This window comes from Eumetopias jubatus, unplaced genomic scaffold (genome assembly GCF_037043125.1).
Source record: "Eumetopias jubatus isolate StellerSeaLion01/CBP00866 unplaced genomic scaffold, mEumJub1_p1.0 scaffold_13, whole genome shotgun sequence".
Classification (NCBI taxonomy): domain Eukaryota; kingdom Metazoa; phylum Chordata; class Mammalia; order Carnivora; family Otariidae; genus Eumetopias; species Eumetopias jubatus.
The window spans coordinates 7,342,071-7,352,188 of record NW_028274819.1 but is presented as its reverse complement, the minus strand read 5'-3'; the positions used below and the strand labels follow the sequence as shown (position 1 = coordinate 7,352,188).

General features: G+C 57.2%; 3 protein-coding genes across 5 annotated transcripts; 1 reads left to right on the top strand and 2 right to left on the bottom strand.

Annotated features, from left to right (window-relative positions):
* Nucleotides 1–111: 111 nt before the first annotated feature.
* On the top strand, nt 112–6,304 carry TM7SF2 (transmembrane 7 superfamily member 2). 3 transcript variants are annotated; one of them, XM_028117873.2, is made up of 11 exons: nt 112–305; nt 713–909; nt 1,007–1,061; nt 1,443–1,637; nt 1,717–1,820; nt 2,204–2,269; nt 2,770–2,889; nt 2,977–3,145; nt 3,368–3,448; nt 3,536–3,658; nt 3,970–6,304. In XM_028117873.2, the coding sequence occupies exons 1-11, from the start codon at nt 254–256 to the stop codon at nt 4,128–4,130; spliced, it is 1,323 nt and encodes a 440-aa protein (XP_027973674.1). In that variant the 5' UTR covers nt 112–253; the 3' UTR covers nt 4,131–6,304. The 3 variants fall into 3 exon arrangements, with proteins under 3 accessions (XP_027973674.1, XP_027973675.1, XP_027973676.1); XM_028117874.2 differs by lacking the exon at nt 2,204–2,269; XM_028117875.2 differs by lacking the exon at nt 3,970–6,304 and having other exon boundaries at nt 2,977–3,206; nt 3,536–3,622.
* Nucleotides 4,515–5,876, bottom strand: ZNHIT2 (zinc finger HIT-type containing 2). The gene has a single exon (XM_028117876.2). The coding sequence runs from the start codon at nt 5,752–5,754 to the stop codon at nt 4,561–4,563; it is 1,194 nt and encodes a 397-aa protein (XP_027973677.2). The 5' UTR covers nt 5,755–5,876; the 3' UTR covers nt 4,515–4,560.
* Nucleotides 6,305–8,546: 2,242 nt separating the features above from the next.
* On the bottom strand, nt 8,547–10,108 carry FAU (FAU ubiquitin like and ribosomal protein S30 fusion). Its single transcript, XM_028117877.2, has 5 exons — nt 10,009–10,108; nt 9,662–9,744; nt 9,405–9,549; nt 8,909–8,964; nt 8,547–8,720 (listed from the first exon to the last, which is right to left on the bottom strand). Exons 2-5 carry the CDS (start codon nt 9,734–9,736, stop codon nt 8,595–8,597), a joined length of 402 nt encoding a protein of 133 aa, XP_027973678.1. The 5' UTR covers nt 9,737–9,744; nt 10,009–10,108; the 3' UTR covers nt 8,547–8,594.
* Between the last annotated feature and the right edge of the window lie 10 nt (nt 10,109–10,118).

Below are 10,118 nucleotides of genomic sequence, written 5' to 3'. Positions count from 1 at the left end.
GTGACTCCGGAGGCGGCCGCGTCAGACCCGCCCCCCAAACCGATTGGCTGGAGTGTGGGCCCAGGATGGGCCGGGGGTGGGTCCACTTAAAGACCTAGGGACTCGAGTGGTAGTAGTCCGAGCTCAGGGACCAAGCAGGTGTCTGTGCAGCGGGCTGATCCTCCGCGTCACCAAGCTCATGTCCTAGGGGAGGAGGTGGACTGTGTTTCTCTGACGGACTCTTGTGTAGTCTCCCGCCGGTGGAGCGGAGACCATGGCATCTCCTCAGGGCTCCGGGGCTCCGCTGGAATTCGGGGGACCCCTGGGTAATGGGGCGGGGGTGGAATCTGTGGTCAGGCTCAGCGAGGGCGCAAACGGGGCGGGGGCGGAGGAGCTAGGATCTGAGGATAGAAAGCTTTGAAGGGTCTCCAGAAGCAGAGGGATCTGGGGGTTGCGAGGGCCTGTCTGGGGAGGGGGCTGCACAGCACCGGATTGTGGAGTGGAGGATTGTACCAAGAGCAGAAGGAGGATCTTTGGCGGGGGCGAGGGGGCGGGGCCCAAGATGGAAGTCAGGGAAGGGGCTGAGGGCTGAGAACGGGATATGGAAGAGGGCAGTGGGAATGCCGAGGGGGCCTGGAGACGACAGGGCGCCTGGGCGGGGCGGGGGGGGATGGCTTGGTGTCGGAGGGCAGCTGCGGAGCCGACGCCCGACGCGATCGCCCCCGGTCCCCAGGCGCGGCGGCGCTGATGCTGCTGCTTCCTGCCACCATGTTCCACCTGCTCCTGGTGGCCCGCTCGGGCCCCGCGCGCCTCCTGGGCCCACCCCCCTACCTGCCGGGACCCGAAGTGCTGTGGAGCCCGCAGATGCTGCTGCTGTGGTTCACCTGGCTCGGCCTTCAGGCGGCTCTCTACCTATTGCCGGCGCGCAAGGTGTGGACTCGGCTCGCGGGGGAGGCGGGCGGAGGGAGGGGGCTCCGCTGGGGAGAAGACACTCGCACCCCTTATCAGAGCCCCTTTGTGCCTGCAGGTGGCCGAGGGACAGGAATTGAAGGACAAGAGTCGCCTGCGCTACCCCATTAACGGTGCATGGACGCGGGGGCGGGGATGGATCCCTGCGCTAGAGTCGTGCGGGTGGGGATGGAGCTCTAGGCCCAGTGGAGATTAGCCCCCAACCCCAAGCTCCGTCAGATGCCTATTTTACGCTCTGTGCGCAGGGTAGCCTTGGGGGAATCTCACTGTCCCTCTCCAAGTCCCTTGTTCCTCCACACCTACCCGCAGCATTTGCTCTTACTCTATGCTCTTACCAGAGCAGTGGTTGGGGTGACCCAGGGGCAGGGCCATTGACCTCCTTGGGCTTTGGACTGTGTGTGTGTATTGCGGGGGGCAGGGTGAGGGGGGAGTGAAGGGGAAGGGCAGAGGTGTAGGGGCGCAGCCCCCAGGATTCGTTGTGTACTGTGGTTCAGGCTTCCAGGCCCTGGTGCTGACAGCCCTGTTGGTGGGCTTGGCTGTGTCCGCCGGGCTGCCTCTGGGGGCGCTCCCGGAAATGCTCCTGCCCTTGGCCTTTGCGGCCACCCTCACCGCCTTCATCTTCAGCCTCCTTCTCTATCTGAAGGCCCTGGTGGCCCCTGCCTCGGCCCTGGCCCCTGGGGGGAACTCAGGTGAGAGGGGTCCCAGTAGGGTGCAGACAGAAGCAGATGGGGGTGCTCACTTGCATCTTCAGCCTCCGTTATTCTCCAGGCAATCCCATCTATGACTTCTTCCTGGGACGGGAGCTCAACCCGCGCATCTGGTCCTTCGACTTCAAATATTTCTGTGAACTGCGACCTGGCCTCATCGGCTGGGTATGGTGGGCATGTCTATGTGGGCCAGGAGGAGGGGTGGGATGCCTAAGCAGTGCTTGGGCAGGGCAGGGCCACTATTGCGTGGATGTAAACCATTAATCATTCATCCCACAAATATTTGTTGAGTGTCCTGGGCACTATTCTAGATACAAGGAGACAAAAGAGAAAAAAAGTTATAGGAAAGACAAACAAAAACAAAAACAAAAAACAAAACTCTGTCCTCGTGGAGCATACATTCTAGGAAAGACAGACAAAACATAAGTGAAATATACGTAGCATGGCAGGGGTGCTATGTGCTAGGGAGAAAAAACATGGAGGGAATTAGGTGAGCAGGTGCAACTTTAAATAAATCAAGCTCAAAATCTATTCTATTTTGAGGACAGGAGAGGCTGATGCTATGCTGCCTGCTGGTCCTAGCGGTGCAAGACTTGAGACTGATCATTGGGCAAGTAAGCTGTCCATCACTAGTGGCCTCGAGGACATGCCAACCGTGGGTTTGGGTTATAATCACCCATACTGGACTGTGGTCACGGTTTCCCAAAGGGTCTCTTGGGCAAGGTCCCTCATGTCACCCTGGAAACTAGAGGTGAGAGGAGGCCAAGTGTCCACCATGGATCTGCACCCTGGCCCCCAAGGCGATTTCCCCATGTGTGAAATGGGATAAAGTCAGAACTTCCTGCGAAGGTTCTTGTGAGGGTTAGAAGTGGTAACATTAATCACAGCATCAACCCAGTGCTACCAGAATGGGTTTACTCACACGAGTGAGTATTCATTCTATGCCAGACACATCATGCTTCGTGCTGCCCATGCACTATGTCAACAAGTCCCCAGACAAGCTCCATGAGGCCGGTCCATGATTATCTCCATTTTCCACATGGGGTGGGGGAAAGGAGGCTTTGGAGGCGGGCTGGGGACAGACTGCCCTGTCCTCCCCCTCCCATGTCCCCAGGTCCTCATCAACCTGGCCCTGCTGATGCAGGAAGCAGAACTTCGGGGGAGTCCCTCCCTGGCCATGTGGCTGGTCAATGGCTTCCAGCTACTCTATGTGGGTGATGCCCTCTGGCATGAGGTGAGGCTGGACTGGGCGAAGAGGCAGGGAGGGCATTTGAGGACCTCATGGGGACTCAGCAGGTGTGTCTGGGTCCCACCCTTGCAGGAGGCTGTTCTCACCACCATGGACATCACACACGACGGGTTTGGCTTCATGCTGGCCTTTGGGGACCTGGCCTGGGTACCCTTCACTTATAGCCTGCAGGCCCAGTTCCTGCTCCACCACCCGCAGCCCCTGGGGTTGCCCATGGCCTCAGTCATCTGCCTCATCAATGGTCAGTCAGGAGGGGGCTCCTCCCCCTTTCATTCATTCATGTTCTGTTTATTCAGCATCCGGTAGGTACTAAGCCTCAGGCGCTCCTCTAACACAGGGGTGGGGGTTGCGGGGGAGGACTGGGTCCTAGGTCTCCAGGCCAACTGGGCTGTGGGTGGATGGTCAGGGTCAAGTAGAAGGCTCTAAACCTCAACCCTGACCACTTGCTCTTGCTTTCCCCTAGCTGTTGGTTACTACATCTTCCGGGGAGCCAATTCCCAGAAGAACACCTTCCGAAAGAATCCTTCTGACCCCAGAGTGGCTGGTGAGCTGGGTCTCTAGGGTGCCATGAGTGAGGTGGTGCAGCCGGGCTTCCTGCAGGTCCCCCATCCCATTCCCCGTCTTTCCTCAGGCCTTGAGACCATCCCCACAGCCACGGGGCGGCAGCTGCTGGTGTCTGGGTGGTGGGGTGTGGTCCGCCATCCCAACTACCTTGGAGACCTCATCATGGCTCTGGCCTGGTCCTTGCCCTGTGGTGAGTGGCTTGGGAGGGCACAGGACGGGGACCGCGTGTATGTGAGGGACAGAGGTGGTGACCACGGGATGCCCCACCTGGGTGTGGAATGGAGAACGGGGATGCAGCCTAGTGGAGGGAGCAGTCAGGGAGCTGGGAATGGACTCAGTGAGTGGCTGGGGATAGACTTCCCCGCCAGCCTCGTGGAGCCACTATCTTGCTGCAGACCCGGACCTTTCACCAGAGCCCCAATGTCCCTGTGAGCCATTCAATGCAGAAACCTTTGTGAACTGGGGAGTTGCTGGGTGGTCACAGCCTCCACTTCCCCACAGGAGTGTCTCACCTGCTGCCCTACTTCTACCTCCTCTACTTCACGTCACTGCTGGTGCACCGGGAGGCCCGGGACGAGCAGCAGTGCCTGCGGAAGTACGGCCTGGCCTGGCACGAGTACTGCCGGCGCGTGCCTTACCGAATCCTGCCCTACGTCTACTGAAGCGGCTCCACTCAGCCCAGACTGGGGCAGGTGCCCCCCCCCCTCCCCGCCATCCGTCAGCGTGGCCGCTGGGGAGCCTGGGCCCCACCCTGCTCTGCGCTCCAGCAAGCAGGGACCAACAGCCTCAGGGACGTGCTCTGGAGCAAGGAGAGATGCAGCCAGTGCCCAAAAATGGGAGTGGAGGGGCTTGCTCTTCCTCCTGGATAAACATCTGGAACCCATGGTACCACTTCCCTCCCTTTCTGGGGCTAGGGTGTTTAAAAACTGGCTTGGGTCAGCTCTGGCCCAGGACAAGCTGAGAGGTGGCTTGTGGGCCCGAGAGTCTGGGGTTGGGGGCCGGGGGGAGAACGACAGCTGTTCCTGTCCAGAAGCAGGCACTGCTCATAGGGCAGACCAGTCACAGCTTTATTAATGACAGAGGGATCCCAGTTCAGCCAGGGAGTTCCTCGATGAGAATTCTTGGAGCAGGTGGCAGGGAGCCTCCCCAAAGCCGCTCCAACTCCCCGGTGAGGGCTGCCACCTCCTCGGCCACCACAGCGTGGGCTCGATGGGCCCTGGCACAGTCCAGAGCCAGGGGTATGAGGGCCAGCTCATTTTCATTGGTCCAAGCCAGTAGGAACTGGCACTTCTTCCGCGCCCGGTAGAGGCGATCTCGCTCTTCCGTGGCCACAGCTTGCTTCCGGGCCCGGCCCAGGGTCTGCGCCAGGTGCCCCAGTGCTGCCAGCGTGTAGCCTTTCTGGTCGGCCGGGCCTTCGCCCATCAGGATGCGGGCAGCTTCGCGCATGGCACCCCGTGTGCCCAGGGGCCCAGGCGGATGCTCGCCTGCTTCGAGCACCTGGGCGGCGGCCTGCAAGGCTTCCTCGGCAGAGGCGAAGACCTGCTGCGCACCCAGGGCTCCGGAAACGCCGAGCAGCGTGGCACAGAAGTCTGAGAGCAGCGCATCGTCGCCGCCGTGATACAAGGCAAGAGTGTGCGCGTAGGAGAACAGCACGTTGGGCAGCTGGAAGCGCACAAGCGGCGAGGCCGGGCTGCGGCTCAGGCTGGCCAGCGTGGGGATCCGGGTGGGCACGGTGGGCGCGCGGGCCTCGGGAGCGTCTTCGAGAAACGGCTCGGCGGCGGCCTCCTTCAGGGGTTCCGCTGACGTCCTCGCGGGGGTGGGCTCCAGCTCCGCAGGGTCCCGGTCCGCAGCATCATCCACCTCTTCCAGAAGCCGCGACCCGGCCCCGCGGCCCCACCACCACGGCCGCCACGGGGGCAGCAGCCGCCCGGCCTCGCCACGGCTCAGCAGCCGCTCGAAGGCCGCCTTCTCGGCCGGGGCCAGCAGCTCCCAGAGCCTGGTGAGGCCGCCTGGCGCCGAACCAGGCCTGAGGCCGGCGTCCTCCGGGTCGTCCTCGGTCTCGCGTTGCTGACGCAGCCGCCGTAGGGCGCTGGCCAGGCGGCTGGGCGAGGCGCTGCGGCCGCGGAGCTCTCCCAGCACCTGGTCCCGGTAGAAGGCTTCGGCGCAGGTGCCATGCGCCCGGTAGCAGCGCAGCGAGCAGTAGGGCACATTACAGCGAGGGCAGGTGTAGCGCGCGGGCTGGGCCTCCCCGGCCGGGCAAAAACCACAGGGCCCGGCCGGCTCCATGGCAACCGGCGCCCAGCGCTACCTGCGAACACTCACAGGCCCCGCTGGACAACTTCCGGTGCTAATCGGTTACTTCCGCCTCCTAGCGAGGCCCGCGGAGCGTACTCAAAGCTCCCGAGGACTCTCGGCAACTTCCGCCCACACTCGGAAGCCAAGCCCCACCCCTCTGCCAAATGGCGCTTGAGCAGGCGCAGGAGCCCGTCGGGACGCACAGGCCCCCCCCACCCTGCGCGGTGAGAGAGGGAGGGCGAGTGCCCCAGGCCGGGGCTCCGCTGGTACCAGCTCGCCCCCTAGTGGTTCCCTTTTTAGCACGATAGAGCCTCCTGACGGAAATCGATCTTTGAGAAGCACCTACTCTAGGCCCCTAATTGGGCCAGGCCCATGGGGGATGAGATGCATCCCTGCACTGGAAAGGCAGTCATTCTACTAGGGGACACAGACAAAGCGGAGTGTAGAAAAAGGGTAAAGATGGACTACTTGGCCTAGTCTCTGTTTATGTGTGTGTTGGAGGCATTTCCCCTCTTGAGAAGAAAGCAACGTTTAACTGATATCTGAGCTCCTTTTTTATTTCCCCTCCAAATCTATGGTTCATCCAACTTTAAAGTGCAGAATCCATACTAGGTGCCAAAAACACATCGATAAGCAAAGAGATGGGATCCCTGTCCTAATGGAGCTTGGTTTATGACAGAGTGGGGGTGATAACCCACACACACCGTGCCAAGGGCCCCGAGGACTTGACCTATGGCACCCACAAAAGTGAGCTCTGGTTCTTTAGACCCACTCCTAATAAGTTCTGCTTTCACAATACCTTGTATTTATCTCCGTATGGATCATCTACTTCCCTATCAAGATCTGGATGGATTTGATGACCTTTAAGTCCGCTCATTTTTTACATCCCCATTACTACCGGTGGCCTCAGCTACTAGTCCCTTAACCGGTTCCCTTTCTTGCCAGTTGTCCAGAGAAACCAGCCAGAGAAAGCATTGGATCACAAGTCAGATCACATCAGGCCCTTGCTTAAACCCTTCCCTGTACTTGGTGACCCTCCATTGCACTTGGACTCAAATCTGAACTCCCGTCCAGGTCTGACAAAACCACACAGCTTTGCACACAGTTCTCTGGGCTGGACCTCTTTCATCATCTATTTGATAGCTTTCAGGCCTCTTGCATCCCATCTTTAGAGACCTTCCCTAGGATATTATGTCCATCCCCAACCACCCCTCTTTCATTCCAACACCCTGCTTACTTTCTTTGAGGCTCTAACACTTAACTAGCTTATGCACTTAACTCACAAGAATCGAAATGCCTAGAAAGGAGGTGACTGTCTTTTTTCTTAACCAACTGAGCCACCCAGGCGCAGTGTCTGTCTTTTTCTTAAAAGATTACTAGAGATAAAAATAGCCTATATGTTTGCACACTATGTGGCAGGTGCTGATCTAAGAACTTCACATCCTTTATTTATTCTTCACAGCAACTCTCAGAAACATGATGGCAGAAATTAATTTTAAGGTTGGAGAGTGAGAAAATAAATGAAGCAAGGATGCAAACTTAAGGCAGTCCAAGTCTAGATCCAAGGTCTTTACTTCATGTTATACTGTTTTCCAAGAACCAGCAGGTTCAAAAACCTTCGCAAAACGAGTGGGTACCCATGTTGCTAGGGGAACCTTCAATCAGTGCCAGAGAATTCCACTCCTAGGAACACCCAACCAACCAACCCACCAACCTGAGCTATGATTAGGTTAAGGTGCAAACAAGGTTACCACAATGCCAGTGTAATCAGGCAATGCTTTCTGTAGGGCCACTTTTAGGCAACAGGCTTGGGCAATGGAAGCCCGAGTAAGGTAGAAGGGCCCATGGCAACCACCCGGCTGAATGCAAACAGGTCCATGAGGAAACCCACCTCAGAAGAACCGTAAGCCCTTGCTGACCAATGGGCTGCTTACAAGCAGGCACAGGAACTGAAAAAAAGTAAAGTTTCACAAGTTCCCCTACCTCCTCCCCCTCCCTCTTAACTACAGCCCCCCCCCCCCACTGCCTCCTAGCAGACAGTCTCTCCTCTGCTCCCTTGCAGTGTATTCAATAAACTTCCATCTCCTTTGTTCTGCCTTGGGTGAATTCTTTCAGGGCCGGCATTGCTGACCTCCTCCCCAATAGGGTCACCCCACTTTCCAGAGTAGGGACATACTAGACCCCTACCTTGGATTCCACTAAGGCCATAGCTGGTTTGAAGTCCAGGAAGGGTCTGACTGGCCTTCCCTGATAACATCTTCTACTCAAGACTTCTCTACTGATCCTCCCACAGACGATTCTTATCTTCTCTGTTTAAAGAACAAGAACAAGGCGCCTGGATGGCTTATTCGGTTAAAGATCTGACTCTTGGTTTCAGCTCAGATCTTTGAGATGGAGCCCTGTGTGGAATCCCATGCTCAGTGGAAGGTCTGCTAAGATTCTCAACCTCTGCCCCTCCCCCACTCTCTCGCTCAAATAAATCTCAAAAAAAAAAAAAAAGGAACAAAAACAAAAAGGATTTGGGAGAATTATCAAGTTATTTGGACCGGAAATTTCCCCAACTCTCCATCTGAAGAGTTACCATCTGGGGTTACCAATTTTCATGCTAAGCCTTTTCTTGTTATTTACCACACCTTCCCCATCCCAGCTGAGGGCCCCCACCTCTTCCAACCTGACTGGGCCAAGAGACCAGAACCAGGCCTCACTGTTTGAATGAACACACCACTGGCCCTAGAAGCTGTGTATCTTCCCAAGACCCTGCACGTGAAGATGAAACAGTGAGATGACTGAACTAAATGGCTTTATTGGGGAGAGCCAGGATTACAATGGACTTAAGAGTTGGCATTGGGGCCCTTCTTCTTGCCAAATGTGGGCACAACGTTGACAAAGCGCCGGTTGTACTGCATCCGTCGCTTGGCTCGACCTGTCTTCTTCTTCTTTTTCTCCTGTTTGGCCACCTGGGAAAAGGGTGGGATGATCAGACCTCCCATGCCTCCCCACAGTCTTAACTCCAGGGAGGGAGAAGGCAAATAGAGCAAAGACCAAAGGTCTTGGCTTAGCTTAAAAACAAACAAACAAAACAAAACCCTCACACAAAAACCCAAAAACCCAAAGTCTAAACACCACCATTAGTACTCTCACCTACCTTGGGAGTCTGCCCTCTTACTTTCCCAGCACGGGCCAGAGAGCCATGGACTTTACCTGCGGTGGGAAAGGAGGTCAGAAGACAGGAGAGCAAGAAGGCCCCACCCAGTAGAATCCCTTCTCCCTCAACTCAAGCCTTTAAAGATAAACAGGGACCGACAGAGAATGAGAACAAAGTTACACAGATATGACGTTTGACCCAAGAGTGTTTATTTAGTATGGTACATTTCAGGATTTCACTTCAGGATTTTCCCGCCCCTGACTTTAAACAAAAGCGGAAGAGCACCTTGGGGAATCTAGTTTGGCTTGATCTTAGTGAGCAAACAAGGGGCTAGTAAATAACTGAAACAGAACCAGACTCTGGCTCAGTCTCCCATGGACCTCTTAATGAACAAGGTAAACAGGAAGAACCACCCTGGGTTGAGGACACTGAACTTCACACCCCACACTCATTATGAGCTTACAAACATTTCAAAGAACAATGCTCCCCAACTCACCTCCAAGCATGCGGCCAGCTACTTCCAGGGTGGTCAGAGCCTCCACTCCACAATGACCTAGGGTAGCCTCATCCTCCAGGGGCGTGCCTGCCAGGAGCACGACTTGATCTTCTGGAGCGATGCCCTCCAGGGAGGCTACGTGAGCCTACGGGGAAATATAAGACTCATCAGCGTTAGCGCGCGGGGGGGGGGGGGGGCGGGGTGGAGAATGAAAAACACCAAGAGGACGGGGCTCAGGAAGCACCACGTAGCCTTACCTTGATCTGGGCGACCGTCTCCTGGCCGGTCACCTCGAGGGTGTGTAGCTCCTGGGCGCGGACAAAGAGCTGCATGTCGGCGACTGAAGAAAGAGAAGCTCGTAAGAGAAGAATGCTCTGGGAGAGGGAGTCGGGGGAAGGTGGCGGGCCGGCACCTATCGCGCTGGGACATAGGTGGTCGTGGGATCTCACGTGGGTTAAGGCCGGGCCTGCCAGGGCGGGGGGTCGGCTAGTGACCGGAAGCTGGCCGTCAGAACACATCCTCTCCCTCTATTTTTCCCGTGCTCTCTGACTTGCGGCCAACCTGCTAATAAGCCCTCAAGATCCAGCGGTGGCCCAAATCTTACCTGAACCGCGGGCACCGCAGCCACTACCGCGAAGATGGAGTCGAGAAAGAGGAAGGAGCAAGAGCGCGCACGTCCTCTCCGCCTGCTGCGTGCTACGTCACTGCTGGGCG

Bases quoted from the DNA above. Each gene is read 5' to 3' on its own strand.
- TM7SF2 (XM_028117873.2), top strand. From the start codon at position 254: ATGGCATCTCCTCAGGGCTCCGGGGCTCCGCTGGAATTCGGGGGACCC. The intron at 2,890-2,976 runs GTGAGGCTGGAC...CCACCCTTGCAG, and splicing joins GTGATGCCCTCTGGCATGAG to GAGGCTGTTCTCACCACCAT. The intron at 3,449-3,535 runs GTGAGCTGGGTC...GTCTTTCCTCAG, and splicing joins TTCTGACCCCAGAGTGGCTG to GCCTTGAGACCATCCCCACA.
- FAU (XM_028117877.2), bottom strand. From the start codon at position 9,736: ATGCAGCTCTTTGTCCGCGCCCAGGAGCTACACACCCTCGAGGTGACC. The intron at 9,550-9,661 runs GTAAGGCTACGT...ATTTCCCCGTAG, and splicing joins AGACGGTCGCCCAGATCAAG to GCTCACGTAGCCTCCCTGGA. The intron at 8,965-9,404 runs GTGAGTTGGGGA...TTCCCACCGCAG, and splicing joins AGCTGGCCGCATGCTTGGAG to GTAAAGTCCATGGCTCTCTG.
- ZNHIT2 (XM_028117876.2), bottom strand. From the start codon at position 5,754: ATGGAGCCGGCCGGGCCCTGTGGTTTTTGCCCGGCCGGGGAGGCCCAG.